The sequence below is a fragment of the Agelaius phoeniceus genome, chromosome 18, assembly GCF_051311805.1.
Source record: "Agelaius phoeniceus isolate bAgePho1 chromosome 18, bAgePho1.hap1, whole genome shotgun sequence".
NCBI classification, from domain to species: Eukaryota; Metazoa; Chordata; class Aves; order Passeriformes; family Icteridae; genus Agelaius; species Agelaius phoeniceus.
Genome location: NC_135282.1, coordinates 6,949,295 through 6,976,994, shown reverse-complemented (window position 1 = coordinate 6,976,994; position 27,700 = coordinate 6,949,295). Strand labels below are relative to the sequence as shown.

The 27,700-nt window shown below is 39.2% G+C and overlaps 1 protein-coding gene across 2 annotated transcripts; it reads right to left on the bottom strand.

Annotated features, from left to right (window-relative positions):
- CHFR (checkpoint with forkhead and ring finger domains) lies at positions 1 to 23,375 on the bottom strand. Of its 2 annotated transcripts, none has more exons than XM_054645495.2 (18): positions 23,219 to 23,375; positions 22,719 to 22,866; positions 20,791 to 20,890; positions 15,994 to 16,103; positions 14,347 to 14,406; positions 13,981 to 14,193; positions 13,082 to 13,297; positions 12,632 to 12,788; positions 12,251 to 12,405; positions 11,586 to 11,748; positions 10,682 to 10,824; positions 10,075 to 10,194; positions 9,688 to 9,771; positions 8,891 to 8,961; positions 8,192 to 8,279; positions 7,917 to 8,024; positions 6,791 to 6,863; positions 1 to 4,689 (listed from the first exon to the last, which is right to left on the bottom strand). In XM_054645495.2, the coding sequence occupies exons 2-18, from the start codon at positions 22,852 to 22,854 to the stop codon at positions 4,647 to 4,649; spliced, it is 2,040 nt and encodes a 679-aa protein (XP_054501470.1). In that variant the 5' UTR covers positions 22,855 to 22,866; positions 23,219 to 23,375; the 3' UTR covers positions 1 to 4,646. The 2 variants fall into 2 exon arrangements, with proteins under 2 accessions (XP_054501470.1, XP_054501471.1); XM_054645496.2 differs by lacking the exon at positions 23,219 to 23,375 and adding an exon at positions 23,096 to 23,188.
- Positions 23,376 to 27,700: the final 4,325 nt, after the last annotated feature.

Sequence of the window (27,700 nt, the reverse complement as noted above, 5' to 3'; positions counted from 1 at the left end):
TCCAGTCAGTAGATTTTATTCTAAACAATTAAAGATTAATTTGAATTGCAAGGGAAAAGAAAAGTTAAGTCAGCCAACACTTACCTAATGAAAGCAAGTGAAACTCAGCAGCACTGAAAAGAATACCCAACAGAGACTAAATACAGCTTCAACATATATTCATGGTCTGTCTAGAAATGTCTTTGATGTTAAACCTCATATGGCACACTTAGCATTTTTTATAATTCATTTCCTATGGAAACTAATGAGCTTAAGGGTGAAATTACCTCATTGAAAGTCAAAATGGAAGTGTGAAGAAAAGAACGATGACCTGGAAAGCAGATTTAGAAGCAATCTTTGCATATTAAGCATTGCTGTGGGAAATAGTATAATTAGTTTTCTTCAGAACTTATTCCTTGGAATTGTATAAGTGGTATTTCAGCTCCCAAACATCATGCAGAAGGAATGTTAGATAAAATAGGTGGAAAAAATGCAAAATCCTCACATGTTCTTCAAATCAACATGTTTTTTTTCCTAACTTTCAGTGACTGTTGACTTATTTTTAAGTGTGCAGACCATAAAAAATAAGGCTCCTTTCCAGCAGACTTCTAAGGGGCCATAAGAAACCACATTTTCAGAGCATAATTTGGAATAAGCATTCACTTCCCAAATTCCTAACTCCTTTTAGTTGAATCAACTTATTTCCCTAAGCTCCTGCTGCAGGCTAAACCATCTGCCCTACACAGTTCTACTGAAGACTAGAAATTGGTACCAAATGCATGTGTTTTGTTTGGTGACTGAAAGAGATAATGATTAACCTTGGACTGACAAATACCAAGTTTTTCCTGTTAAACACAATGAAAACAGTTTCAGGGTTTAAGCAGAAATTATCCTGCAGAATTTGAGTACCTGAGCCACTCCAAGGGCTCTAGGAGCTGCCAGTGGCCAGACATTTGTTCCCTTCAATCCCACCAACATTTTTCCTTTTTCTTTATGCAGAAAGTGCTTGGAAGAGCTTTGGCTGTGCCAGACCTGATCTCTCAATAGTGCATTAATCCCAAAGCAGCAGCTCCCTCAAACTAAATTAGTTACAAGTCATTTGTGGACATAATGGAGTAGAAATAATTTAAATCCACCACTGCAAGTGCAAGGCCAGCCAAAATTACCAGTTTTAAAGGCTATCAGCTCATCTTTCTGGTGCACAGAACAACACTGTGTTTTCACTTTTACAATACTTAACCTGAGTTTGAGTTTCACTTAAATTTAGCCTGACAGCTGGTTTAAGAACAGCAACATAGATTAGCTAAAACATTAAAGGATATCCAGCTTCAAGTATGGGAATGGCAGCAGCACAAAAATCCTGGGGTGCTAAACTGCAACTTGAAGCTTAACTCTGGCATCACTGTCTTCCACCTCAGATAGAACAGGGCAGGCAAGTCCTCCTATTTACTCAGCAAGCTTAAAGTTCTGTGCAGAAAAAGCTGTATTAACAGTAGTCATTTGAAACCTTATAATTTACACAATTGTAATAAAGATGAACACAGTATTACAGTAATTTCATCCAGGCTGCTGTAAAATCAGGTGGTAAAATCCTTGTCACTTTGGTGTTTATGGTGTGGCAAGAAACTAAAATAATAACTACTTTTTTTTAAAAGTAGCAAACTTTTTAATTTGTAAGCATCTTTAAGCCCTCTTACTTCTATTTAATAATCTTTTGCTCATATGATTTATTATACATCCTGTAGGGATTCTGATGATCCTTTGCAGTATCATCTGACACTTTTAAGGAAGTTTGAGAATGACATAAAAACTCAGGTCATTTTCAGTTACTACAAGTTCAGGGATAGCATTTGCTTGTAAAATCTCAACATTCAAATAACTAAAAGCTTCACTGAGTATTAGCAAGTGTTGCATACATCCATTTCTGTGGTGATAGTACGTGCCACAGAAGAAACACAGACAACTTCAGTAGCTTTTTTTTCTTTTTTTAATTAATAACTTCTTAGTTCAGAAAAAAAAATAAACCACAAAAGAGAACTGGAAGAACTACTCTCCACCTTCTTTATAAAAGAACTTTTCTCAAACAGAGAGACTATATACCTTGTTCACCACTATGTCAAATCCTATCATAATCACCTTGGTTTCCACATCTATTCTACCACATTTCATGCTCAGCTTCCAAACATCTCTTATAAAGGAGGTGGGGATGTGCTTTAGACAGGTTAAAAATATGCTGCACCTTTAAAGTATTTAAACAATTACACCAAGCATAGTTCATACATTTATCACATTAACTATCACCTGGTAACCATACATTTAAAAAGGTCTAATGTAGAGTATGTAATACCCATGACAGATACTCTTACTTACTTAAGAGCATATAAAGATCAGGATTTATTCACCCTCCCCATCTGCAGGCCAATTTCTGATCTCTTCCTGGTACAATATAAATGACAAAAAAATCCCTTCATTCCATTGCACTACTGCAACCTTATATGCATAGAAAGGCAGATTAATTACCTGTGACAGGGAAAAGGAAGAGGGGTTTAGAAAAACAATTTGAAGAACATCTACTGCACAGGTACTTTAGATGTTAAGCACATGAGTTCTGCTGCTTGGGTTTTTTCCCCAATTTTTTTTTCTCTTATGGTCACACAATACACCCCTACACAAACATGAGTGAGTGCAAGTTACTCCTGACCAACAAAACAACTTCAGCACAAGAGGCTTGAACACCAGCACAGTGACAAGGCTGTGCTGAAAGCCCATCTGGGGTGTGGGAGTGGTGAATGAAAATGTAAAGCACATTTCTGCATATAATGTGCAAAGGCTTGATCTCCACAACTGCACTCAATTTGCTACATGCACAGCCAGAGATGAAATGAGATCAAAACCAGCTGGGAATGGTTGTCCTGAGAAGATACAATAACCATTAAAAAATCTAAACATAAAATACAAATACAGAAGCAACAGAACATTGTTAATACTAAAAGACAGAAACACACTGTTGTTGTTAAAAGAAGTTTCAAGTAATATTCCAGATCCAATTTCAATCCTACTCACAGGAGAAAATGCCCAGAGATTAGAAAGAGAAGTCCACACCAAAGTGTATTTTTAACAGCATAAGGGCATGGCCAACAGACCCATCCTTGTGACAGCTATTTTCAAAAATAAAAAATCTAAACAGAAAGACATCATTCTAATTAGCATTCTTATTAAGATGTGCATTACTGGAAATAGTTGCTTAATTCACTGCAACCAGTAGACATGATGTGCTGCATCATTTGTGCTCCATTATATCACAAGATACTGTGTGTACACTTTTTAACATCCAAGTATAAATCCTGCTCGTAAAATAAGGCATACTTAAAACAACATGGTCTCTACAGAGGTAACTTTGCATGATTTCTTCTCATTCTGCTTCACTCTTCCAGGTATGATGAGAACAAAATTGGTCCCAGTCGAGGTTTGTCAAACATTAGCAACCAGATTATGATCATATCAATTTGTAGGGAAGGGGGAAAGTTGGGATTTCTTTGTTTTTAATGACACTTGGGACATCTCCTGAATGAGCTCTGCAGAAGGCATGAAAATAAAATCTACATTTCCTATGTCAGTGACACCAGTGTGCCCCTTCATGATCCCTATCTCTATCCCTATCCAGAAATGCCTCCATATTGCTACAATTTGTCCAAATTCACTCATTTTCTGTAAGATTGTTCCTTCCAGTAAAGCTGCTATATTCTAAGTTATATCTTTTTCTACATTTTCACCAGTGTATGCATGCTAGAGAACAGCTGCATTGCAGAGGTACATATTTAGCACATGGTATCAAACCAAAAAAGAAATAAAAAAAAAAGAACCAGTGTGTCCTACTGGCTGCTCTATGTCAAAAGCACTGTTTGGTCTTCTGATATAAAACACTACAGAAGTAATATTAGCAGATGTCTGTTCTGCTTCAAGTATCACCCCACCTTTAAATGTGATCTTCAAATTTTTGTGCAATTCTTTTTGTAATTTCACGTGAATAAAAACATCAACATGTCTAAACTAAGAAAGGAAACTGTACTACCTCCACTGTAACACTACACATATGGTAGAAGCTTTAAGTTGAAACAGCTGTTTATTGGATGGATTTTTTTTTAAAGGAATATTAACGTGGTTTCTAGCCCAAATGCAATGGGTAGCAACAAAATATCGGACTACCGCAAAATGCAGTTACAAATATACACTGACAGCATCCTTCTTAAATATTAATGGCTCTTGAAATACCCATCAGATACTTCTACAAAACTTCTCTATTTTAAGTCTATCGATTTTTCTTCGTTTCTTCACAAGTAGTGCAAATACACTCCTTATTCTTAGGTCATCCCAAGATATGGCTGGTTTTTGTGAGTGTGAGTTGTTTGTATGCTTCACTGAAGTGACACAGGGACACTGTAGTCATGAGCATGGAATGCAATGCTTGCTGGACTACCTTGGAAAAAAAAAATCTACCTTATTCATGTACAGCTGTAAAATTCTACAAATTAAAAATTTCACATCAGGTTACCTGATGGAAAAGTTAATGATTCCCTGCTATGGGGGAACTGAGTAGATCCCCTGAAACCTTAAATTGTACAAGCAGTGTAACAGGCTTTTGTCCACTCTCTACAGACTACAAGTTTTCAGTTCTTGAATCTTGTTTGCTCACAAATGTGATTGAATTTCCTAAAATAAAGGAAAACATAAGAATATTAAAATGTAACAAAGTTCTCACAAGTCAGGCAACAAAAGCAACTCATCATTTTGCACAGGGTATTTTAAATGTTAAACAGTCTAAAGCAGACCATTTACACACTAAAATCTCTTTTTCAGAACCTGTTGAGATCATACTTTACTGTCATTTTACATGTAACAGGATTTTCAACATCGCTCCTGCCTAACCCTCATTAGTTTTATTATGCACTCAGAAAACCTGTTATTAAAAAGCATTCCTCTATACTTCTGCATACTTCAAACCCAGAAGGCAATTAAAACAGGAATCGGTGTTTTAATTTTCCCCTGCAAGGTATTAGTAACTTTTAGTAGACAGCATTACACAAATCATTAAGAACTAGAATTAACTAGTCTAATTTTATATTTCAACATAAACATATTCTCTTAGTGGCTTAGAATCTTCTGGAAAGAAGAAGTTTTTCTCAGCCTGTATTATGTAAGTTTTATGGGAATGGCAAATCTGTCTTCAAGGATTAAACAGATAACAATTTCGTACAAAGCACTTCTTCCCACTTCTCAAAAATATTTCACTGTTCACTCCTTGATTTTCTCTTGCTTGGGCCGTGTGGACCCTCACACACAACTGAAAGAGAACTTGGGGTGTTGAGTGTGTCATTACATGTGGAGGAAATGGTGCAAAGGAGACCCTGAACTTCCCCCTCAGCTGGATTAGATCAAAGACCAGAAAAACCTTGCTCACATAATCTAACTACTTAGTAGGACAATTTAGCTCAATTAAAAAAATTAAAATATTATCTGGATATAAAGGAGTGGTATGACAGGACTGTTTGCTTTTATGGATTTTAGAAACTAAGTGTAGCAGCCAGGAAAGGAAGGACTAATGCTTGGGGGAAAAAAAAGAAAGAAGGAAAAAAGAAGGGAAAAAAACCCTGAGTCATTTTTATTCTAGATGAAATTATCCACAACATGAACAAAGATGACTGGTGAGTACTTTGATATTGAATTAACACTAACATTTCAAAACAAAATCTCCTCTGGGAACACAGGCTGTCCTATAATGTGAAGTTACAGATAGCAGTGGTACTTCAAATTATATCTGCAACTTATATCCAAAATTATTTTTGAAAGCTATTTGGTAAAACCCTTGAATTTGTAAGAGACTGCAGATGAATATTTTACAAGTCTGTCTTATGATCCTGCTTGCCTGAGCTGCACAGACTGGTTATTTTCAACCCACAGTACCTGAAATATTAAAGGAATTATGCTAAGTGGGTATGTACATTGCAACATTAGAAAGATACTGCAGAATCTTCTATTCATTAAGGCAATTTCTCAATAAGGGGTAACAGCTCTTCTATCTTAAATTACACTGAGAATTTAGAGAATTATTCATAAGGCAAGAAGGATTTTTCAACCCTCCCTGAAACCAGTTAGCTCTTAGGGAGAAAATTTTTGTTTTGTTTTATGAGTCTTTAATATTTGTCCTACTACATGTACATCTTTTTATAAGAATAAAACTGCATTGGTCATCAGAGGCCTTGATATTTTTACTCGAGAAGCTTGATTTACTTTGGAAGGACATTTCTCACCAGATACCAGGAGTCCAAGGCTGGTATTAAAACTCTTGACAAGTAGAGGGTTAATCTCTTTTCAGGCTCAGTATTTAATTTTTGAGGCATGCCACATTCCTTGGGTCAGAGATGTAAGACCTACAAGCTCCTCAGGAACCTGCTGTGGCTTATGTTACATGCTCCAAGCTGCTCCTGCTGCTAATTATTCCCACCAATTGATTCCTTCAATGGAAGCTGCACTTCTCTAAAAGAATCCTTCCACCCCAGTGGGTGGAAAAACAGACTCAAGAAGTGTCAGCCATGGGTTACATCAACTTACAAGTGCTGGCAGTGCCCTGATGCACAGAGGGCTCATTTCAAAGTTGTGTTAAGAACAAAAATGACAAAAAATTCCCCTATGCTCACCCAACCCTGCTTTATGCTGCAAGTTCTGGCACTTGAAAGGCTGCATTTAGATTGTTGTTGGTTTGTTTTTTTTAAGGAACACAAAGCAAAACCACCTTCCAAAGTGTAGGACTTACATGGCGTGGTGTGCTTTGACCTGAGTTCGACAGTTGCGCCCCCAGTAGCAATCAGGACGTGACGTGACAGTCACTACAAGAAGAGCAAATGAAATGCTGCATTTATTACAAAAGCCATTAAAGTGACCCAGATTATTAACTGCTAATGGTGGTTACTCATCAGAAACAACACATGATTGGCAAGAAATGACTGTAGAACTATATTGTCTCACCTTTCTGGAAACAAAGCAAACACTCTGTGAAGGACAAAAAATTAGTTTTTAATGTTAATGCAGACTTATGATGAAAGTAATTGGTTCTCAGTGCTGTCAACTAAAGCCTTACCATTTATTTTAATAGGGATGGACTTGATTAGACACTCAGCATTTGTCTAGATGTATTTCCATACAAAAGAAAAATTATTAATTTGGGTAGAGTTTGCTGCTTTCCCCCACCTTCACATACATTACAACTCAGCTGTCCAGCAGCTGAACTGAAAACTAATGCTAAGGGCAAACCAGGTACACAATTTTTGCTCATTATGCACAGCAGCACAAGCAGAGATCTCAACAACTTAAGACTGGGAAGATGCTGCTAACAGCAAGAGCTAAGTTGACAGAAGTCAAATTTAAAAGCAAACTGTTGGAACAGCTTCTGTCCCAAATTAATTTAGGTCTGAATGAGGGACAGTTGCTTGCATGCTGTTTTATACTAAAATTGTAAATGCAAATATTTAGAATCAGTTTATAAAAGCATTCTTCTTCCTAGTTGAGAGCTGGTAAAGTGTTAAATTGTTCAGAAGATGCATCATTTTATGTATTTAAGAGGGAAAAAAATTACAGCAATTGGTTCCTATATTGCTAATTGGTTGACTATATTCTCATTTTACTGAAATCCTCTTTTCACTCTGCAGATATTCTACAGATGAGAAATGATACTGAAAGAAAAGGTTCCATTAGGGAGTCTGAAAATAACTATACACAAGCTTAGCAGCTGACAAGTAAAGCAAGGAGCTAAGACATTAGCCCTGCAACAAGATTTGCACTGGGCTACATGAAAGTGCCAAAATAACACTGATACAAAGATAAAACTCATGTTAGCTCTTTAAATTTCTTTTCCCCTCCTTACTGAGCAAAACAATCCCCACCTGGCAATTCAGCAACAGGAATATTCTGCCTGTACTGGTAGGCAAGTTCTCGAAAGCTGCGAAGGCCACAACAGTAGCAAAGCACTGTGTTCCCAGTAATTCTGTAATCTGGGGAGAAAATCAGTTGGTAAAAATGTAAGGCTTAATAAATCAGGTTTAACTAAAGAGCCAGGACTGCACTGGTTCTGTACACAGAACTCCAAACTTCTTGATAACATGGCTGAGTTACACCCAGACAAGGAGTCATGCACATGCAAACTGAACACAACACATACCTGACAACATAAAAACTCCTCTTTGAAGAGCTAAGAGACTTTCATTTAACATATTTTTCCATGTCAGACCCCTGGATGCCAGGTAATCCTGAAAAGAGCAATTTAAGTGTTTAATCTAGAAAAATCTCCAATCTTAAAGAACAAGCAAGCCATTTATTCTCAGATATTTCCAAATCTATCAGTAACTATGTTTTCAGAATGGGTTTATGCTGATGACAAGAAAAAATTAAATACCTGTAACTTAATTAGCATGATACATTTAGACCACCAATAAAATCTTCCACTAAGTATCTTTTTTCAGATCTCCATTTTTGCCAAAAGTTTGCAAATAGATTCATTCCAGTTACATTCTCATTTACCTCAAATCAAGATTTCACCCAGTTTACCTAATTTAGGCAACCCTGTTATAGTATGGACAAAGTATTTTCCATACAAGTTAGTGTGAAATTTAACTTGTCTGGGACAAAACATTTAACAAGCATTGCTTTCCTGGCATGTTTTTATTGAATTACTTTTCTCTTAAATAGTATCTTGGATGATCATTTGGAGCTCATTTCATCAGGCTCTTAGAATCAGGTTCTGCAAGTGACAGTGCTGCCACTGTAAGTATCAGGCAGCACATCACTTCTATTTCATCAGTGAGTACATCTTAAACTTTGTACATTTGTTATTATCACACACAATGATTTTTAAACATACCTTTAGGATATCTGATTCATAGTGGTTGTTATTCAGGACTCCATCTAAACACTTATCACCAAGATTTATTTCTAATCAGAACAAGAAGAAGAAGAAGAAAAGTTACTATTTCTTGCCCAAACCCTGTAGCCCTCACACATTTTCTGAAGGTTCTTCTGTTTCCTGAAATAACATGCAGAGGCTCATGTGAGCACCAAGTACATGACTGCACTCAACATATGCTAATGCATGTGATTTGTAACTTCTAGTGGCACAGACAAGATACTGAGATTTTAAAATTTCAGCTTCAGTCCACAAACACTACCAAGTTGCACAAATCACCAGTGCTAATAAAGCATATTCTATTAGCTCCAAACAGCAGCCAAGTCATTCCAACTGTTCTAATTGACTTTTTTAAATGTCAAAAAAACCTTGAGTTTCAGAAGTCTGCATGTTTAAGAGGGCAAGATTCTTTTCTAATCTGATACCATCAGATGTTCAGTGCTTTAGCACTGGTTTGCATGATTCTCTTACTTGACTGAAATACACCATAGTCTTTTAGAGTGGAAACAATTGTGCTCAGTGAGTGTAGTTTCTAACCCCAATATTGTATGAAGACACAAAGTTAAATCCTTTTAAAGTTAAGACACACGCCACTTCAATTTTTTGTGTTTGTGATGTGAGGACACAGGCCTTGCTTCTTTTTGCATGACTGTGCTACAACAAACTAATCTGTCTCTTCAGTTACTTAAAGTTCAAGACAGGCAGACATTACTGCAAAGTGAACAGGCTGATAAGCAAAAATTACTCCACAGTACCACAGAATGGTGCCAAGCAGCCAAAACACGCCATGCGAGTGCAGCCCCAGTACAAGTGACAGAAGGGCTGCAGACAAACTGTGCCTGTAAAATAACAAAGAAAACCCTTGTAAGGACCTGAACACAACAAAACTCAACAGCTACCATTCTCATAAATCAGCAACAACAGAGCCCTAATAAACTTGGTTGAAAAAAAGTACAACTTTCTCATTTAAAATACATTCTTCAAAGGACTAATAAATTCTTTAAAGGAAGATTCTTGCATGCTGTCACTACAAGCACCCAAATAAAGAAGATTCATACAAAAAACAGTCTTCCAAGTAAATTTAAGTTTAATAATAAGTAAGGAGAGAGTTCTGTAGAAAATAAAATCAAAAGTGTACACACATTGCTGAGGAGCAACATGAGGATTCTGTTCCCGCTCCGCTCTACGGTCAGGCATTGGCTGAAAGCAGCAGGTGCATATTACATGACTTCCTTGAGCAGGACACACATATTCCTGAACAGCTGGATAAGTTAAAAAAAAAGATTGAACAATTTACACAAGTGCAATTTGGATGAGGAATCTTAGCGAATATTAACAACATAAAAATCTTGAAGTAACAAGCAACCTTTTTACAAAGACTCTGTGAAGCAGCAGAAGAACAGCATTCAAACTTCTGAACTGCACAGCTGTGTAAAATATTTCAGAATGTAGAAAAGGTTAAGAACTTTTCAACCATCTCATCAAACATCAGCAACCCATTTTGGACAATCACAGCCAAATCCTGCATCTGCAAAGACAATGGTGTGGAGTTGCTCTCACAGTCCTGTGAGAGGGAGTTTGCTTAGGTCTAATTTAGTTCATAGCTGTAGCACAGCTCATTGCTTAGCTCAGGGGAGGTGGAGATGATATTCAAGGGTCCCTTCCAACCCCAGCCATTCTGTGATTCTGCCCTGAGTGTCTGAGTTGCAGTATTTCAGTGCTGCACTGCTGGAGCAATGTGACACTGACCTGCAGGGAAGTTGGCAGAGGTTGATGGAGCATCTCCCAGAGCCTGCATTCCTCCTGCCTCTGTCTCCTGGCCTGTGCCAGGCACAGTTGGAACAGAGTGTCTTCGGTACCCTGGGCACTGTCTGCATACTATATATGGTTGACTGAAAGAACAATATGAAATTATACCAAACAAATGCAAACACAAACTTAGGGCACTATGCTAGACAAGGTTGGTCAGACTCTCAAAGTTTAAATTTAGGATTTCCTCATTCAGTAACAGATGAAAGCTTATGTAATTCAGTACCTAGCTCTGCTGTAGCTGTGACAGATAAAAACTTTGGGTTTTGTAGTATTCCTCAAGAAGTTTTAAACCAAAAGGTAAAGGAAAAAAAGAGCAATGGGACTGAAAGAGAGAGGAACAAAGTTGGAATAGTTATCTACAATAATTCTTCTGTTCCTCTGTAGACATTCAGCAAAAAATGTTTGCTGTTGAAAAAAAAAGAGGAGGTATTTTAGTACTTGGGAATTCCTAGAGTCAAGCATCATCTGCTTTAGTACCATACACCAAGTGAAAGCAGCCACATAAAGCACAATAATTACAAACACATTCATAGGATCATGGACTGCTTTATCTCCTGATAGGATCTTAGCCAGAAACCTGTCTTTTTTTTATTGCACGATTCAACATAGAACTGTTGGTCACAAACTGAATCTTACTGGATTTCTAGGAAGTTCATATTTCTGGTGATGGCTCAAGGTTCAAAAGGATGGCCAGCAAAACTACCAAGGATGAACTTAATCTGCAAACAGGTCCTGGCAATGATCATGGAAACACTATCAGCAATAAGAACATTTGTAAAACTAGCTCAGTTTGTGGGTCTGTGCATTCAAACATAGGCATACAACCTAAAAACAGACATACCTGATATCTGAGGATTCACTATCTACATCAGACAACTCCAGTAAATCTTCAGAACTTCCCTCCTCATCTGAAAAGGATCTCCGCACCTTAGGCTGCAACATGTCTTGAGTAATTTTGTTTCTGGCATCCATGCTCCGAACATCCTCTTCATTGCGACATTTATCTGGCAGGAGAACCAAATTCCAATTTCAAGAGAAAATAACACCCCAAATCTCTTATCTGCACTCTACTTTCTAAATGCAGTTACCATTACTGTGTTTTCATTTCCCTAAGTCTTGGTTTTGGATGAGAGAGTTCTAGATCATCTTAGTTAAATTTCCCTCTCTGTTAAGGAGGTCCAGTATCAGGCAACTTAGGTTTTGTTTTAAAGAGGTCATGATCAAGGTTAATTAAATCCACATGCAAGTATGTTTTTCAAAAGTATCCTTCTCATGATGAAGTAACAAATTAAAATGAAGCATTCTTAGCACACTCACATTATTAAATTACCTTCCACAGGTTATTATGTCATTTAAATGCACTTGTTTTCTGACAAGCCATGTCAGAGAAAGCAGCAGGGTTAAAAAACACACAGGTATTTTATAGACAACATTGTGTCCTGACATCAGTTATACAGCTCATGTGTGAAATCCATTGGATTCTGCCACAGACACTGTTCAACTTGCCTGGATGCTGAATCAGATAAGCTTCAACCAAGTTGTTCAATATGTGATTTTTACAAATACGTTCTACTGGACAACGACAAGTTGGACACAAAGATGATCTTTCCATCCATCCTGAGTAGCAGGCAGCACAAAAAGTATGCATACAAGGCTGCAGGCTGGAAAAGAAAGAAATGGAGTCAAAATACAAGTCTTTAATTTTTTTCAGATACATCCATAACCCTGAAAAAACTATTTAGCATTAATTTGACTATCTACATAGGGTAGGAAAAGGAAAATCAAGAGGGTTGTGAAAATGCTGATTATCCTGACCTCCTCAAACAGCTGTCACTGAATGTCTTGCATTATTACCACATGATTAAAGCTTTTGTCACTCTTACATACCTTACACAGTCATGCAGCAGTTCTTGGCAGATAATGCAAGTTAACGTCTCTTCCATCTTATCTGGTTTCACATTTGATGTTTTTGCATCTTCAGAGCCAATTTTAATTATACATTCACTTGGAGCTGCTGGTGAAAGATTTGGACAAGTATCTTCATCTACAAAGACAGAAGGAGATAGTTTTTAAAGCTTTTTTTAACTTATTTTTATTCAAGTATTAAAAAAATCCCCGAAAGATCTGCACTGATTGACTGTTCACTGGCAACAGTCCCAAAAGAGGTTCTTGCTTTACACACTACAGCTTCTGCTACTGAAGACATTATTTTCATGGGACCAGAAATCAAGTAAGTGAGACACAAGAAACAAGCTGAAGGACTGATGACAGCTGTTGTAATTCAGTTTGGAGGGGTGGGGGTGAGGGTTAAGTTGCAGAATACTGTAGTATACTAGCCTCCTTTTAGTTTCTTCTTAGCAGGTTCCAAACCTTCCTCCTCCCCTGTTCTTTGAGAATCTGATTCTGCATTTTCTTTGTCAGTGATTTCTGGAGCAACTGCAGAAGCTTCAGCATTCACATCCACCTTTTCATGCTTGTCGTGCAGTGCTCTTGCACACATGGATTCTGAGACGGGGAAAGCAGGCACAGGAGTGACAACTGAGGACTGTGATCCTATAAAACAAAACCAGAAATATGAACATGGCTGCACACAGCTATGGGATGTGTGAAAACAAAAGGTACTCAAACTGATGTGGCACATGCATCAATCCAAACATCTGAATAGGAAAAAGTGGAGCAGAAAAGCAAAGTCTGCCTAACTTACTAAACACACTCTGAACCAATCTGCTAATTGGAAAACCTGGGGGAAAAACAACCTATTAGTTGTGTAACCCTACTTAAAATCCCCATTCCTTTTTCAACTGGGGAGTATTTATTCTTAAGACTATTATCCACACCAGGTCTTCCTGACAAAGATGCCAGGCCGTGGTTATGCAATACTGATCACATGTAACAGGTTGGGATCACAGCAAAGGGAAAGCTTTGTTTCCATAGGAGCCAGGGAGGTCCCATGAACTGCTGACAAATGCATACAGGAATTCTCACAATTCCTTCACTCATCCATCCCTGCCTGTCCATAGAGAGAAAGTTAAACTGCACATATCCACCTGATATTTTCACTAGAACTTTACAAGGCAAATTCTAGACCGAGATAAGGGTAAGAGATGAATCTGTTTAAATTAAAAACTGGAGTAACAGCTGATGAGCTGGACTCAGTGATCCTGATGGGTCCCCTCCAAACTGAGCATATTCTGTGACTGTATGATCAAACTTTAACTACTTGACCCAAGTCTCACCAGATGTAGACGGATTATCCTGCTGAACAGATGCAGACTCAACTGGAGAGGTAGGAGAAGCATTAAAGAGGTTTGATGTAGAAGTAGATGGCTGTGGTTCCTCATAGCAAGACTGAGTAGCTGACAGTGATGAGGTAATTTGGGTCTCATCATTACTTCTTCCTGTACCTGAGGTATCTTTGGTCACATGGCATTGGTTTTCTACATTAACTTCTACAGTTGGAAGGGGGGAAAGGAAAGAAAAATATCTTTGTGACAATCAACACATCATGGCTTCAAAATTCCAAGGAATCAAACTCTCTCAAGAGGGTTACATTAGTCATTGGAGTTTAGCTCCTCTCCATGGATCTTGAATTATTTCCTTACCTACTGGTTCTTGAGTTGCATCATGTTTTGTGTTTAAGGATTCATAAAGATAAGCAACATCTGAAAGAGATTTAAAAATATTAATCATAAGAGATTTAAAAATATTAATCATGCTCTTGAAACAAAAATTCACTTAATCCCACATAAACAACTTCTATTCACAAGTGGCTGCATCCCTAAAGTGTCAGACAATGGAAGATGCAAATGAGGGGTCACCTCAATAGTACCATGTTAATACTCCTACTTAGGAGGCAATTAGGAGCAGCACAGCAAGATCTTTTCTTCCCAGGAAACCAGGCAGAGCAGCTTTTGTGTGACGTTTAACTTGTGCCAGCCATGGAACCAGAGGCTTAATCATTCCTTAAACCTAAAATCTGCTCTGTCAGAACAGACTGTATTTTTACTGATACTTGAATCAAAGTTCTTCGAAGAAGCTTATTATTTCTGAGCTCACTTCTCAACCTCTTCAATCAATATTATTTCATTTCTTTGTGAGATACATGAACTCTCAAAAATACAGATTGGGACATGCCATAAGTTTCAGCCAGAAACTAATTTAGAATCTATTAATAAAACCAACTGGATAATATCCTTTTCTTTTCAATCTTACTTGAATTTAATATTGTTCCAAAAATTCCTCTACCTTGCTACATTTTTGTCACCACCAACCACCTACAAGCAAATAAGACTGTCTTAGTTTGCAGCAATCCTTTTTCTGATCAGAAGTTAAAATTTTGTCTCCTTCAGTAGGACTTAGAATGGCCAAACAGGCATGCCCTAAATTTTTCCTGTGTTTGAAGATGGAAAAGCTGAAAAAGCAAAACTGGAGGCTTGGTAATTTAACTACTTATTAACCCAAACAGAAATCAGTGATTCAGTTCATTGCCTGGAAAATTCACCCAAGTGATTCATCTAAGCAGCATAAAGTGCAATTGTGCCAGCTCAGAAAGGATTTGTGACATAAACTCCACAGACAGAAAAATACAGCTTATCACTGCTTCATGTAACATTTACACCAGACAGCATAAATCTGTCTGTATATAAATTAACAGCAATTTCATAAAGGAAGTATTTAAACAGTGAGTATGTATCTAGAATTTTTAAATTAACAGTTTGTATGTTTATTACTGTATGAAAACCGTAAATACAGCATTGTTCCAGGTTTACCAATTCTACTTTCACTGTAAGGCTTTCCCCATCTCCCCCCCATTTTGCCTCTTCCCTCTTTAAAACAAAAAAGCCAACCTACATACACAAAAAAACCTACATACACAAAACAAAAAGCTTTTGCAGCCTTTCCTACTGGTGCTAAAAACTGCTTCACTGGGATATATAAAGTATCACTAACTACCCCAGCAATTTGACTTCTAAAAGAAGCACTGGACATGTGATTAGAACCTCATTACTTACCATTCCATGCATTAGTTCTACCAAAATTACTTCTAGGCACATTTAAATTTCAGACAGTTGCTCAGATTTGTCTCTGTAAAAACTGGCACATCCATGACCTCTTCTCCAGAGACTTGTTTTTAAACACATTTCTCTTTAAAGCAGAAGTACTCAATTTTATTATACTGATATTTCTTTTCCCTCATGACTCAAAAGAAAATGACTAAGCACACCATTTAAAAAGTATTATTCACTTACTGTTCTCTGGCTCATTTTTTCTGTAAACAACATAGATCACATCCCCAGTCTGTAATGGGTATGTCTGCTTCTTAACCACTTTCAGTTTATTAATTACTGTTCCATTAGTACTGTAAAGAGAAAAGATAACTTAGCATAAATGTTTTCATAATTACACGGGAGAAGGAAGGGAAAACACAAGATACATTTAAAGAAGAAAAGCTGTTGGCTGCCCTCTAAAAATGTAAGTGGACTAAAATTTTTTTTTTTTTTTTTTAAAAAAAAGGAAGTCTAACAACAAAAAATTTCTCCCAAAGACAGAAATGCAGAGCTACTGGAACTTCAAAGCTCATTTGCACTACTGGTTAAAGAGATGGCAGTTGACAGACAAAAGACCCCTGATATTTGGCTAATGTCCCCAAATAATCAGATGATTGTTTCTGTACAGTAGTCTCCACACTTTAAGTATAAAACCAAAAGGACAATACAAGTTCTATTCAAAAAGTTCCAGGCTGTGTTTTCCATTTAATACTGGAAATCTCCTGAGATGCTCTGTGACAAAGGAACTTCTCCTGTACAGTCAGGGACGCCATGCAGTGTTGATTTTTTTGCCCCCTCCTCCTTCAAAAAGGAAAAAAGCCTAAAATTGTGAGTTTACTTGGACTGTTTGCAACTTGAAATTGAGAAGTTAACAAGGTGAAAAAAAGTGATATATAATGAAAGATGAGTTGGAATGAATTATTTTGATATTGATAAAAAATTAAATACTTGTAGAAGAAATTAAACTAGGGAAAACGAAAATACAGAGCATTGCTGATTAATTTCTTTATCCCCTTAACTATGGGTGATGTTGTATACACAAGCCATTAATGTTTTATAATAAAGTCAAGTTATTCAAGTACTGAATAATTCCAGCTCACTTGCAGTAAGCATCCCTCAGGGCTGCAGCCCTCTCGAATTTCAGACTTCTGCCACTCAAAATCTCAGCAACTGGTACAAAATATGAATGAACAGAAAATATCTGCTTTTCCTCCTCTGCAGAGCAGCTGCAAGAAATAACAGCAAAGCTGTGCTGCCACCTCCTGGAGGCACGGCCCATGCCCAGGGCACTGTGGACTGTGCCTCACTGCAGGGGAGTTTTTTGGAAATAAACACCTTCCCCCTTGTCTTTTCTAACACAAAAGTATGAATTCAAAGTTCAAACTAAAAACCAAGCCCTTTGGAAGCACTACAGCAAGTCGTGACCAAGGTATCAGTTCTTGGTCTTGTTGCTGCAGCTGCTTTCACAGTCTGTGTGGCTGAATCAACTAATCCAACACAAGTGAGGTGCTACTTTAAACTTTCAAGAAATTAAATAAAAAAATTTGGGCCACATTGATGAAACGTCAAGCTGCTCCTACAAGAAAGAAAACTACTCCTAGCTTATCCTTTTCCCCTCAGGCATACAGGTGTTGGCTAGGCTGAAAGACCTAAGCACTGAAGAACCAGCAGAACAGAGAAATCACTAATGATTGCCAAAGGTGAGCAATTAAGAGGAAAACAGAATTTCAGTCCCTCTGTTAAAAACAACACTGATTTTTTACTTCATACTGATGGTAGCGATAACATTTAAAAAGATTATGTTGAAGCAAAAATTGTATCTCCTTCAATTGCCAAATAAATAGTTAAGTTTACACCAACCTCTGAAACCTGTCAGAAGTCCTTTAACAAAACTAGGAAACATGAAATTTGACCTCCTCAGTTTTCCTGAAGGCATCTCCTATCTGCCCCATGTGTTCTAGACCTTCTTTTATAATAAATCAGCTGAATACAAGTAACAAGACTTGTCTTTTACTGAATTTTAACTTCTACAGGCAATTCCTAGCCCCAACATTTCACTAAACATAGGTGGGAGGAAATGTCCCAATAATGTATTTTATGCAGTAACTCTGTCATGACTGCCAAGTTCCAAGATTATTCTGGGGGACAATAACAGAAGGTATTTTTGGGGAAAGGAAAAAGCCCAAAATACGACACATCTAATAACCCACTCAGGCTTGGTTTCACAAAGCAAGATGCAGAAATAGCTATGCAAGACCCTATTAATCAAATTGACCACAGACAGCCAAATCTCTTCAGTTGTGTAGTTACAGAGACTTCAATGAGAGCTGACTAATGAATTATTTGGCACACATGGACCCAAATGAAATAGGAATAAATGGATATCACTTGACACAGAAAATCATAAGCTTTTCTTCAATGCATCAGTAAATGAAAGCAGTTGTATTTATCTCTCAGCCAACAACCAAAGGGAAAAAATTATTCAGCTATCCCAGCTAATTGTATCAGCCTTTCACTTCCAATTCCAGGCTTTAGCATGAGGCTTTTAACAGATATAGTGACATTCCAGATTAATGTTGTGGGTAGACACACATGATAAATTATGACATTTATACATTCTTCTGTGTTTCAAATTAAGCTCCCTATAAAATAAGTAGAAAGTGCAATGAGAATCCCAAATACAAAGGCCATTCATTAGGACTAGATATTGAATTGATGCCAATTGGCTGTACCATTTTTCAAGTGGAGAAGAAAAACAGTACTATCAGATATAAAATGTGTTGTGAAACTATGTCACAAAATGTTCCAATGTCACTTTTTTAATCAGTGAACGAAAGAAGTCAGGTCTTGACTCAATTCCAATGTGGTTGATGACTCTACAGTTTCATTAATGAACCATAAATTCTGTTTACTTCCCAATCCCATCTGCTGTGCAGAATTGATATGAACAGCTTCACTCAGAACAAGGCTACTTTTGAAGTAGATGAATGATCTATGTATTGTAAGAAACTTTTATATCCTTCCAAGAAAAATGCCAATCTAATAATTTCTCCTATTTATTTGCATCCATCCAGGAAAAGAATGTAGTTTATGCTAAAGCTTCTGGGTTAACAGTTATCTGATATTAAAGTGCATATAATCCTGAACAAACTGTAAACTGAGTTCTGAATTCTATTAAGGTACAGAATCCCTTCTATACTGTAATTCTCCACTCTCTCAATGGTCATAGACATAGTTTTGACTGGAGGGTGAGGAGAATTCAGCAGCAGAAGGGACAGCAGCACCAACTGCAGATCAACCTCTGATTTACCCAGAGAGTATCTGCTTGCCTGTCATATGAGTATCAACCTTGTCTAAATTGTTTCCTGATCAGAAACATCACCTACTACTTAGAATCTTAAAAGGAAAAAGCCTACAAAATAACAAGGAATTACATTAGTTGCCTTTAACATTTTTTCAAAACAGAGAATCTTAGGACTGCTTTTACTGGAAGAAACCCAACTGCTGCCTCCACTGTGTTAGGTCAGCTTGTACAATTTGTTTTCTTTCAAGCAGTATAAAGCAACTACTGCATGGTTTGGAAAATAAAACAGAAACATATCCCAAAAGAGGGCGAGTCTGAGTACTTTATTTTACTATTTGCTAACTCTTAGCTTTTATTACTTCCAAACTTTTATTTACTCAATAATTTTGAATGCTCTACACATTTTCTTTCACTTTCAAATTTTGGGTAATTCTTTTAAAGTACATTCAAGGACTCATTATGCTATCAGAAGACAAAATGTTGGCTATCTACATATATTTGATTATATTCTTTGGATTAGACACAGAGAAACAAAGTCCACTGAGTTTGACTGTCCCACACTCACTCCCTCCTTCAATGCATTCCTCTTCACCAGAAAAATCTGAGCTTGACCACAGCAATGTTTCCAAATTATTTTCCACTTCAGAGAAGAAAAAGCTGACCTTGCAGTATTTTTCTGTGACTCTGAGCATCTGTACTGCCAACTCAAACATTCAAGAACCATCTTCTTTCAGCCTGATTTTTGGGACTCATCTGCTATTTGGCACAAACATTGGAAGACCCAGAAGAACCAGAAGGATTTTCTGCAAGCAGTCATATCAAACCTGTTTGGTTTCTTGATTCAGCAATTGGCAGCCACACTTCAACTCACAAGAGGGAGAGCACTCCAGGGATTTACTCTTTGTTAGATTCACAGAAGGGTAACAGGCACAAGCAGCTCCCTGGCAATGCTCCATGGTGCAGCCTTTCTGTTACACTACCTTGTTACAAGCCTCACCTTCTCATGAATATACTATACACAAAATTAACTTTAATTTGGTTTTGCTAGTTTTCAGCTGGCTGCACCTTCTGCCTCAGGGGGTGGCTAAGGGAAAAAAATAGGCAGGAATGTTTCTGCAACATGCACAATTTATTTAGCTTGTTTTGTCATAACATTGGTCTAAAGCTATTCTGCCAGGGACAGTTTCTCAGGTGAGATTTATAGCTACACTCTGAGGCTGCCATGACAGGCAAACATGGTTTGGTTTGTTGTCTGGAACATCCTGAAATTTAGGATTATACTGGAGAATGACAACTATAAACCCTTTCCCAGACTTCCCAGAGAATCTTTTTTCCCCAAAAAATTTAGCATTCTGTCCCACAGGTTCTGGGAGTATAAACCCTGCAGGAATCTATCCTGGATCTATCTCTAATTACAACCTTGAAGAGGAGAGGGAATTCACCCTTATCAGGTTTGCAGATGACAACAAAGCAGGGGCAGAGCTGCCATCAGGGGCACTTTGGCAGGCCAGCAGAATGTGCCCATGATGTACAAAGATAAAGAGGAAAGTTTCACATTTGAGATTGTGAAGGATATCATGTTCAATCCCTGTTCCAACCCTGAAGGCAATTAAATATATTATGGTAGCTCAGGGTTAGTATAACCTGCTAAGCTTTTGACAAAAGTCACTCCAAGAACATTCTGAGAAACCAACCTTGTATCTTCCAACGACACTTGACCAGACTCTTCATCCACTATGATTTTACAGTGATCTCCAGACACCAACTTGTTGCCAGGGAAAGATAAGTCACAGCCTTAAAAAGAAAGATTTTCCAGCAAGCTTAAAAATACACATTACACAGTCAGATCAGCATTCTACATGGCTATAAATGCACCATAAACTGACTCATGTACATGTGCAATAGTTCAAAACTTCTGCTGTCACACAGGCAGCAACACAGTCTAGTGTGAGACACACAAATACAGGGGGTGAGATAGCCCCATGTGCTGATATAACCATTTCAACCATGTGAAGATCTTTCAGTTCCCTTTTTCCCCCAGTCCTACCCTTCAAAGATGGAAATCAAATCACAATTACTCTGTTCTAGAGTGCTACAGAAATATCCACACATATCTGAGGTGCTCAGTTTAACTCCTAAAGGCACACATGTCACAGCATGCAGCTCTTTTTCCACATCATAGTAATGCTGTTTCATTGGGTTTAACTTCTGTTTTATTCTGATGTATTGGGGGGAAGTAGTAGGAACAAATAACTGATTTAAAAAAAATACGTAAAAATTATTATCCTGTTCTATCTCACAGCCTTTTGCTTGTTTTTAAACAGGAAAGTTTTCCTCATCTCTGTTGACAACATTATCATGTTAACAAAACTGAAGAGAATTACACAGCCAGGACTAAGATTTAGGGGTACACAGGAGAAGTGTCATCATGATGTGATAAAAATCTTCCTACCCACAACTCAAGGGCTCTGAGAAAATCTTGTCTTTTTACCTCACTTTAACATTGAATATTCAAAGCAACACTCAAGGTTCTCCACCATCTCTCACAAAGGACTCAAAGCACTAGCTTACACCAAAGCTATAATTAACAACCATGATTCCCCTCCACCTATTCACACTGTGAGTGAACTGATCTCAACAACAGATCCAGCAGGAAAGCAGCAAGCACTACCTCATATTGCTTATAAAGTCACAATTTGGTATTCTAGTAACCATCCATTTAAATAATCCATTAGCAAACAGCTATGGAAAGCTGTTTGCAACTGAACAAGAAAAATTCCACCTTTTTTTCTACCAGACAACCCTCAAACAGACACCAGCTTGAAGAATTTACCCACAGCTTAATGATAAGCAATCTCAATAAATACCACCAACTCTAAATTTGCAAAACATTTTCCCTGTAAGACACTGTCTGCCTTTCTCATAGAGCTATAGCATCTGGTGTTTGCTCACAACTAATTACAGGAAGTGACTGATCAGCCAAACAGCCTGAACTGATGAACAGGAAAAAGAAAATTAGCACTGTCAAGGCAGCTTAAAAGAAAGTTAAACCACTTCAGTCCTTGTTTCAAATACAGTGAGCATGAAATGCTTTAAAATAAAGGGAAGTAGTACAAGTCCTAGACTCTGGGAATAAAGCTTTCAAATCGACTCTCAGAGAAACTTTCAGTACTTGTTGGCAGTCTTTATAAGGCCAGAAGAATTAAGGGCTTTTATGTGGGTGTTTTCTTCTCTGTGAAGCCAAAGCATTTTGCATTGCAGTTCCAACTTATTTTAACCACAGAAACGAAACTAGAACGTAAACAAGACTGAAGCACAGAAACTTCTGAATCAACAATCGGGTTTCCTTATTTACACAAACTGCCACAGACTACCTAAAAAGGCACTCTGACTTTAAAACGTGTCACAAGTTACCGAAAAAGAAACGGTCAGCATAAAACTACTTATTCGCACAGCTGAAATAAATTGGGAATTCAGGGGGGCCTGGCAAACACCTCCAAGAGCTGGAAGCACCAAACCCAGCTAGTTTCAGTCCAGCTCCCAGCGCTGTAAAGGCCAGGAGGGAGGATGGCTGCTGTCCCCCACCACCGCCCCAGGCCAGCGCAGCCCGTCCCTGTCCCACCTTTCTTCCGCCCAATGGTCCATTCTCTTTTCAGCAGCAGGACGTGCGGCTCTGCCTCATCAGCACCCAGCCGGATCAGCTTCCCCCAGGGCTGCGGCTGCTGCTGGCTCTGCTCGCCTCCTTCCGACTGCTCCATTTGGATTCACATCTGACAAAAACAAACAAAGCGAACCCAAACCCCATCACCACACGGCACCCGGGGCGGCACAGCGCTCCCTGGCACCCCCCGGGGCCGGGCCGGGCGCGCCGCTGCCCCGCAGCCCCTTCGCAGCCCCGGGGCTCTCCCGGCCCCGCCGCTCCCTTTTGTGCGGCGCCGCCAAACCCTCCCTCCCGCTCGGCCCCCCGCAGCCAGCCCAGCCCCTTCCCTGCGCCCCCACCCCGCAGGGCCGCTCCCCTCCCCGAGCCGGGAGAGCCAGCGGGGGCGGCCTCCTTCCGTCCGCTGCCTTCCCAGGAGCGGAGCGGGGGCGGCCCCGCGGCGCGGCCCGTCCCGGACCCCTCACCCCAGCGCCGCGGCCCGGGCGGCTCCTGTCAACAGACATTGCCCCATCAGCTGATGCGGCCGGGGCGGGCCCGCGCGCCCATTGGCCCGTGTACCGGCGGGGCGGGCCTTCCGCCGCCCGCCGGCGAGCTGCGCCGGGCCGGCCGGAGCGCCAACGCTTCCGGTGAGGCCGCGCCGCGCGCCGCCCGTAGGGAAAAGCAGGGATGCGGAAGGCCTGAGAAGCAGTAACGCCCCGGCGGCCATCTTGGATATGGGCAGGAACTTCGGGTGTGGGGGAAACAGGCTGCGCGCCGCCATCTTTGTTACGGGCAGATCTGTCGCCTCACCGCCACCGTGTGTGTTAAAAGCCGGCTGAGGTGGTTTCAGCGGTCTCATCCACAAAAAAATTGTTATAGTTTAACTCTTGGATGTTGAGCAGGCATTGGTTTGCCATCAGTGGCTAAAAAAACCAACACACGCTGCTGTTCCAGGGCCAGGCTTTCAAAAGCAACCTCGGACTATGGCAGCATCAGTGTCCAATGAGGAAGGGGTCACGCACGCAGGGGGCACCACCAGTTTTGCTCAGAAGACTCTTACAGGGTAAACCCTGGAATTATCGGGGACAAGAGCAGGGGACAAAGCTTTCCGAACTTGGACTTGTCTCTTTCTTATTGCATCGACCACCTCATTGCCATGTCGTCCAATTGGTGGTCCTTTGTGTAAAACAGTATGACTGCCGTGCAATTGTTAATCTGCTCGTTTATACAGGTTTTGTTCCTTTTGGTGGGACTTTTGCCCAGAGCTCCAGGCACACTGCAGCTGCCAAAGGCATCCCAAGGGGAACACGAAACTGCCACAACGTGGCTTCCTCCACAGCTTCTTCCTTGGAATCAGCCTTAGCCCTAGGCTGCTTTTCCTGCCTAGGGTTAGGGTTAAGGTTAGGGTTAGGGTTAGGGTTCCACCTAGAGTTAGGGTTTTGAAAACCACAAAGCCCAGAGCTCCAGGTGCCCTGCAGCTGCAAAGGCATCCCAAGGGGAACACAAAACTGCCACAACGTGGCTTCCTCTACAGGTTTCTCTCTTGAACCAGCCTTAGCCCAGGGCTGCTTTTACTGCTTGACTTTTCAGATTTTGCCTGTCTTTTCTCTCCTTGGAGCCTTGCAGTTCCTCTTGGCCATTGAAGTTTCACAGTAACGCCAGCCTGTGCAAGACATCTGTATGTGGCCATTGCCAGAAACAAAAGTATTCAAACATAGCAATGTTTGGATCTGCACTTTTAACTGATACCTAACATCGTATTCTTCCACTGTCCCAATCACGTGATCCCCAGGTGAGGAAAAATATATAAGCACACGAGTCAAAATTGATGCCTGTACTTAAGAGCTTTTTGTTATTGACCTTAGTTTTTAACTCTTACCTTAGTAATAATATTGTGAAAAAATTGTTCTTTGAGACCTTAATGTGTACATTCCTCCAAAAGGATTTGTCTGTAAAATACCCTGCTTGCTTTCAACTTTGTCCTCACTGAGGAATAGAGCCTTTTATACATTTGAAGGGAGGCACATCAATGGAAGTTGCAATCACTCAAAAGCGTTGTCATGCTGCTTCATTTTTATTACTGCTCACAGTGACTGGTAATTGTTATCTCTGAGTGGCAGAGGAAAATACCAGCACATGGGAGATGCAACTAACAACCCAACAACCAAATCTTTTGTGTAAACTGTAGCATTAGCTAAGAGAAGAAGTTGTTTTGTTATATTGTGGCATTGAGAAGACATATTTTCCAAATAGTCCTGCCAAGAGATCCCTCTGCAATCATACCAAGGAATTACTGCACCTCGGTGATAGCACAAAGCAAGCACATGATTGGTTCAGCTCCTGCAGCTCTCCCATAGTATCCATGTAAAAAGACAGCAAGTGAAACATACAGCTAGCTTAACGAGTCCTGTGTGGATAGGAGACTCAATTAAAATTAAATTATACAACAAATTAGGTTTTAAATGCTGCACTGCTTAGCCAGCCAGACAAATAATAATTAGAGATGTACTGATCTGCTGTGTGCAGTTGACTGCTGTAACTGCTCTCCATGTACACTCTCCACACTTCCCTCCCAGCTCAGGGTAGTTTTATACCACATTCCAAATAATCCGTCTCTCAACAACCCCATTTTGTACTTGTCACCCTCCAGAGCTGGGCAGAATGGAGAGGATCTCTTTCTAGAGATCACCTTTCCCATCTGTTCCCTCAGTTAATGTTTGTTTAGCAATATACCTCCCTCTCTTCTTTGTTCCTAGCTTTGCTCAAGCTCATTCTAGATGGAATGAGTTTTCAGGCTCTGAACTGTTTAGGTACACATATACCAGGAGAAAAAGAAGCTACAAATATTACTTCTTTTTTTTTTTCCCTACAAGTAGTGATACACAAGCCAGCAGTTTGAAAATACCCCATTGTGGATGGAGGGGTACAAGCTAGAAACTGTCACCTCTACCTCTGATACTGGTTCTAGCAAAAGAAATTTAGGACATCCTTACAAAGTACAATATAAAAAGGAGTTAGGTTGAAAAGGACCTGAAGGCAGCTACTCAAATCCCACTGTAAATGTTCAAATGCATTTGTATTGCATTAATGTTTGAAGCTCTCTATCACCCTGTAGATAACATTCAGAAAGACTGGTGCTATTTAATTTTCTCCTCAATTTTTTTTTTTTTCACCTCTGGAGAAAGAAATATCAAATTCTTAATATCAGATCTGGAAAAAGCAACTTGGAAAACATATTTCATGATTAAACTAATAACTGTGTGTTCTGCATGGAAAATGAAGTATTTAAAATCATCCTAAATCAGCAAGAGTAATGCTATCCCACAGCCATCTTCAGCTATGTTTTCTGACCACTGGCTGCTTGTCTGTAGGTAAGGAAAAAACAATTTTGTAGTGCAAAAGAAAACATACCAAGGACATGCTTTTACTCAAGCATTTTCCCAAATACTGATAACCCAGTCCTGCAGATAATCTATGCTCCTGCTATGCTGGAAATGAGAATACACTATTGACATGAAGGGTTTTCCAAGTCAGACAGCCAGCTCCAGATTTCTTCCTTATTATGTGGTAGAGAAGGGAAGGCAGCCAGAGACATCAAGTGAAAAGGAAAGAAGAAAAGTGTCACTTATGTCCTTTTTCTTATGCTTTTTATCCAGATATCCATTACTGACCACTGCTACTGTTTAGGCACTTTCAGAGCAGGGACAACCAGCATGGAATTACCCATGAATTACAAAGTTAAGCAGCAATGAGTCTAAGTACCTCCAAAGGAAGGACTTGCTGGGAAATTAAGAAGACCTTCCAGGAAAGCAAACAAAACCAACACACCAAAATCATGCAGAGGGGAGCTAATGCAGGAAGCAGGATGCAATGCAGTTCCCAGGGAGAAGAAACTCTCAGCAGGGACCACAGGTGAGTTCTGTTGCTGGGGGAGAAGGAGCAATGAGGAGAGGCTGGTCTGTGCCAAACTGGCAAACAGAGATCATAAATAGTGCAACTTTTGTTCACACTTCCCCAGTGAGCTTCACTGGAGGCAGCACTGATCAACACTCCCAGTTGTCTTTGAAACCACTTTGTAAATGCAGCCAGGTATTTCCCAAAGAGAGCTAACAATAATAATAATGATTTTAAAAAAACTTATTGACACTTAGAAATTGACACTAACAACTATTCTGTTGCATTCAAATGGAATTTTAAAGCTGTATAAATACATCTTTTGGCATTATTTATTCCCTTCTTCTCCCCAGGCTGGTGGGGGAAAGCAGTTCAAATTCTTGCTTTTAGCACTTTTTAGTTTCCAAGCATCAAACTCTGTAGGTAGCTTGCAAGCCCCAGCAGATGGTCTCTTCTGTCTAATAAAGAAAGCAATTCCACTTGATTTGAAAAATTGAACTATTCCTAATAGCCTTAGGATTTCCAAGACATGGGTTTGGGTTTTTTTGCAGATCCAGGCTCAGCCCTACAGTAAAGTCTTCCCCCATCTTACCTGGCAGGAGCCCACCCTAGCCACAAGCATATGGACATACACTTACTCCCACTTTTCTTGGACCAGATTCACACAGACCTTTTTAATGGTTCTTCTTGTCATTTATGGGTGACAGTCCAAGTTTTCTTTTTGATCACTTAATTAATGAAGTTCGAGAAATCCTCCAGCACTTCATCAGTAAATTGTAGATTGACATGTTTAGTCTAAGGAAGAAAAAAAATAAATTGCATGTATTATCTCAGGATGAAAACCTGCCTACAGAAAAATTACATTAGTATTTCTGCAAAGAAGCCATAGAAAATTGGGAAAATTTACAGTCTGGTTGCAGAATTGATTGTATCAAAGGAGGTTTTTAAAATATTTCTTTCCTTTGAGTGTTTTGAAATATACTTCCTCCAGGGGGTGCTAGATTAACACCTCTGGAAAATAAAAATGTGTGAGTTATGCACACCAAGGGCAGAACTGTCCGTCCTGCACATTT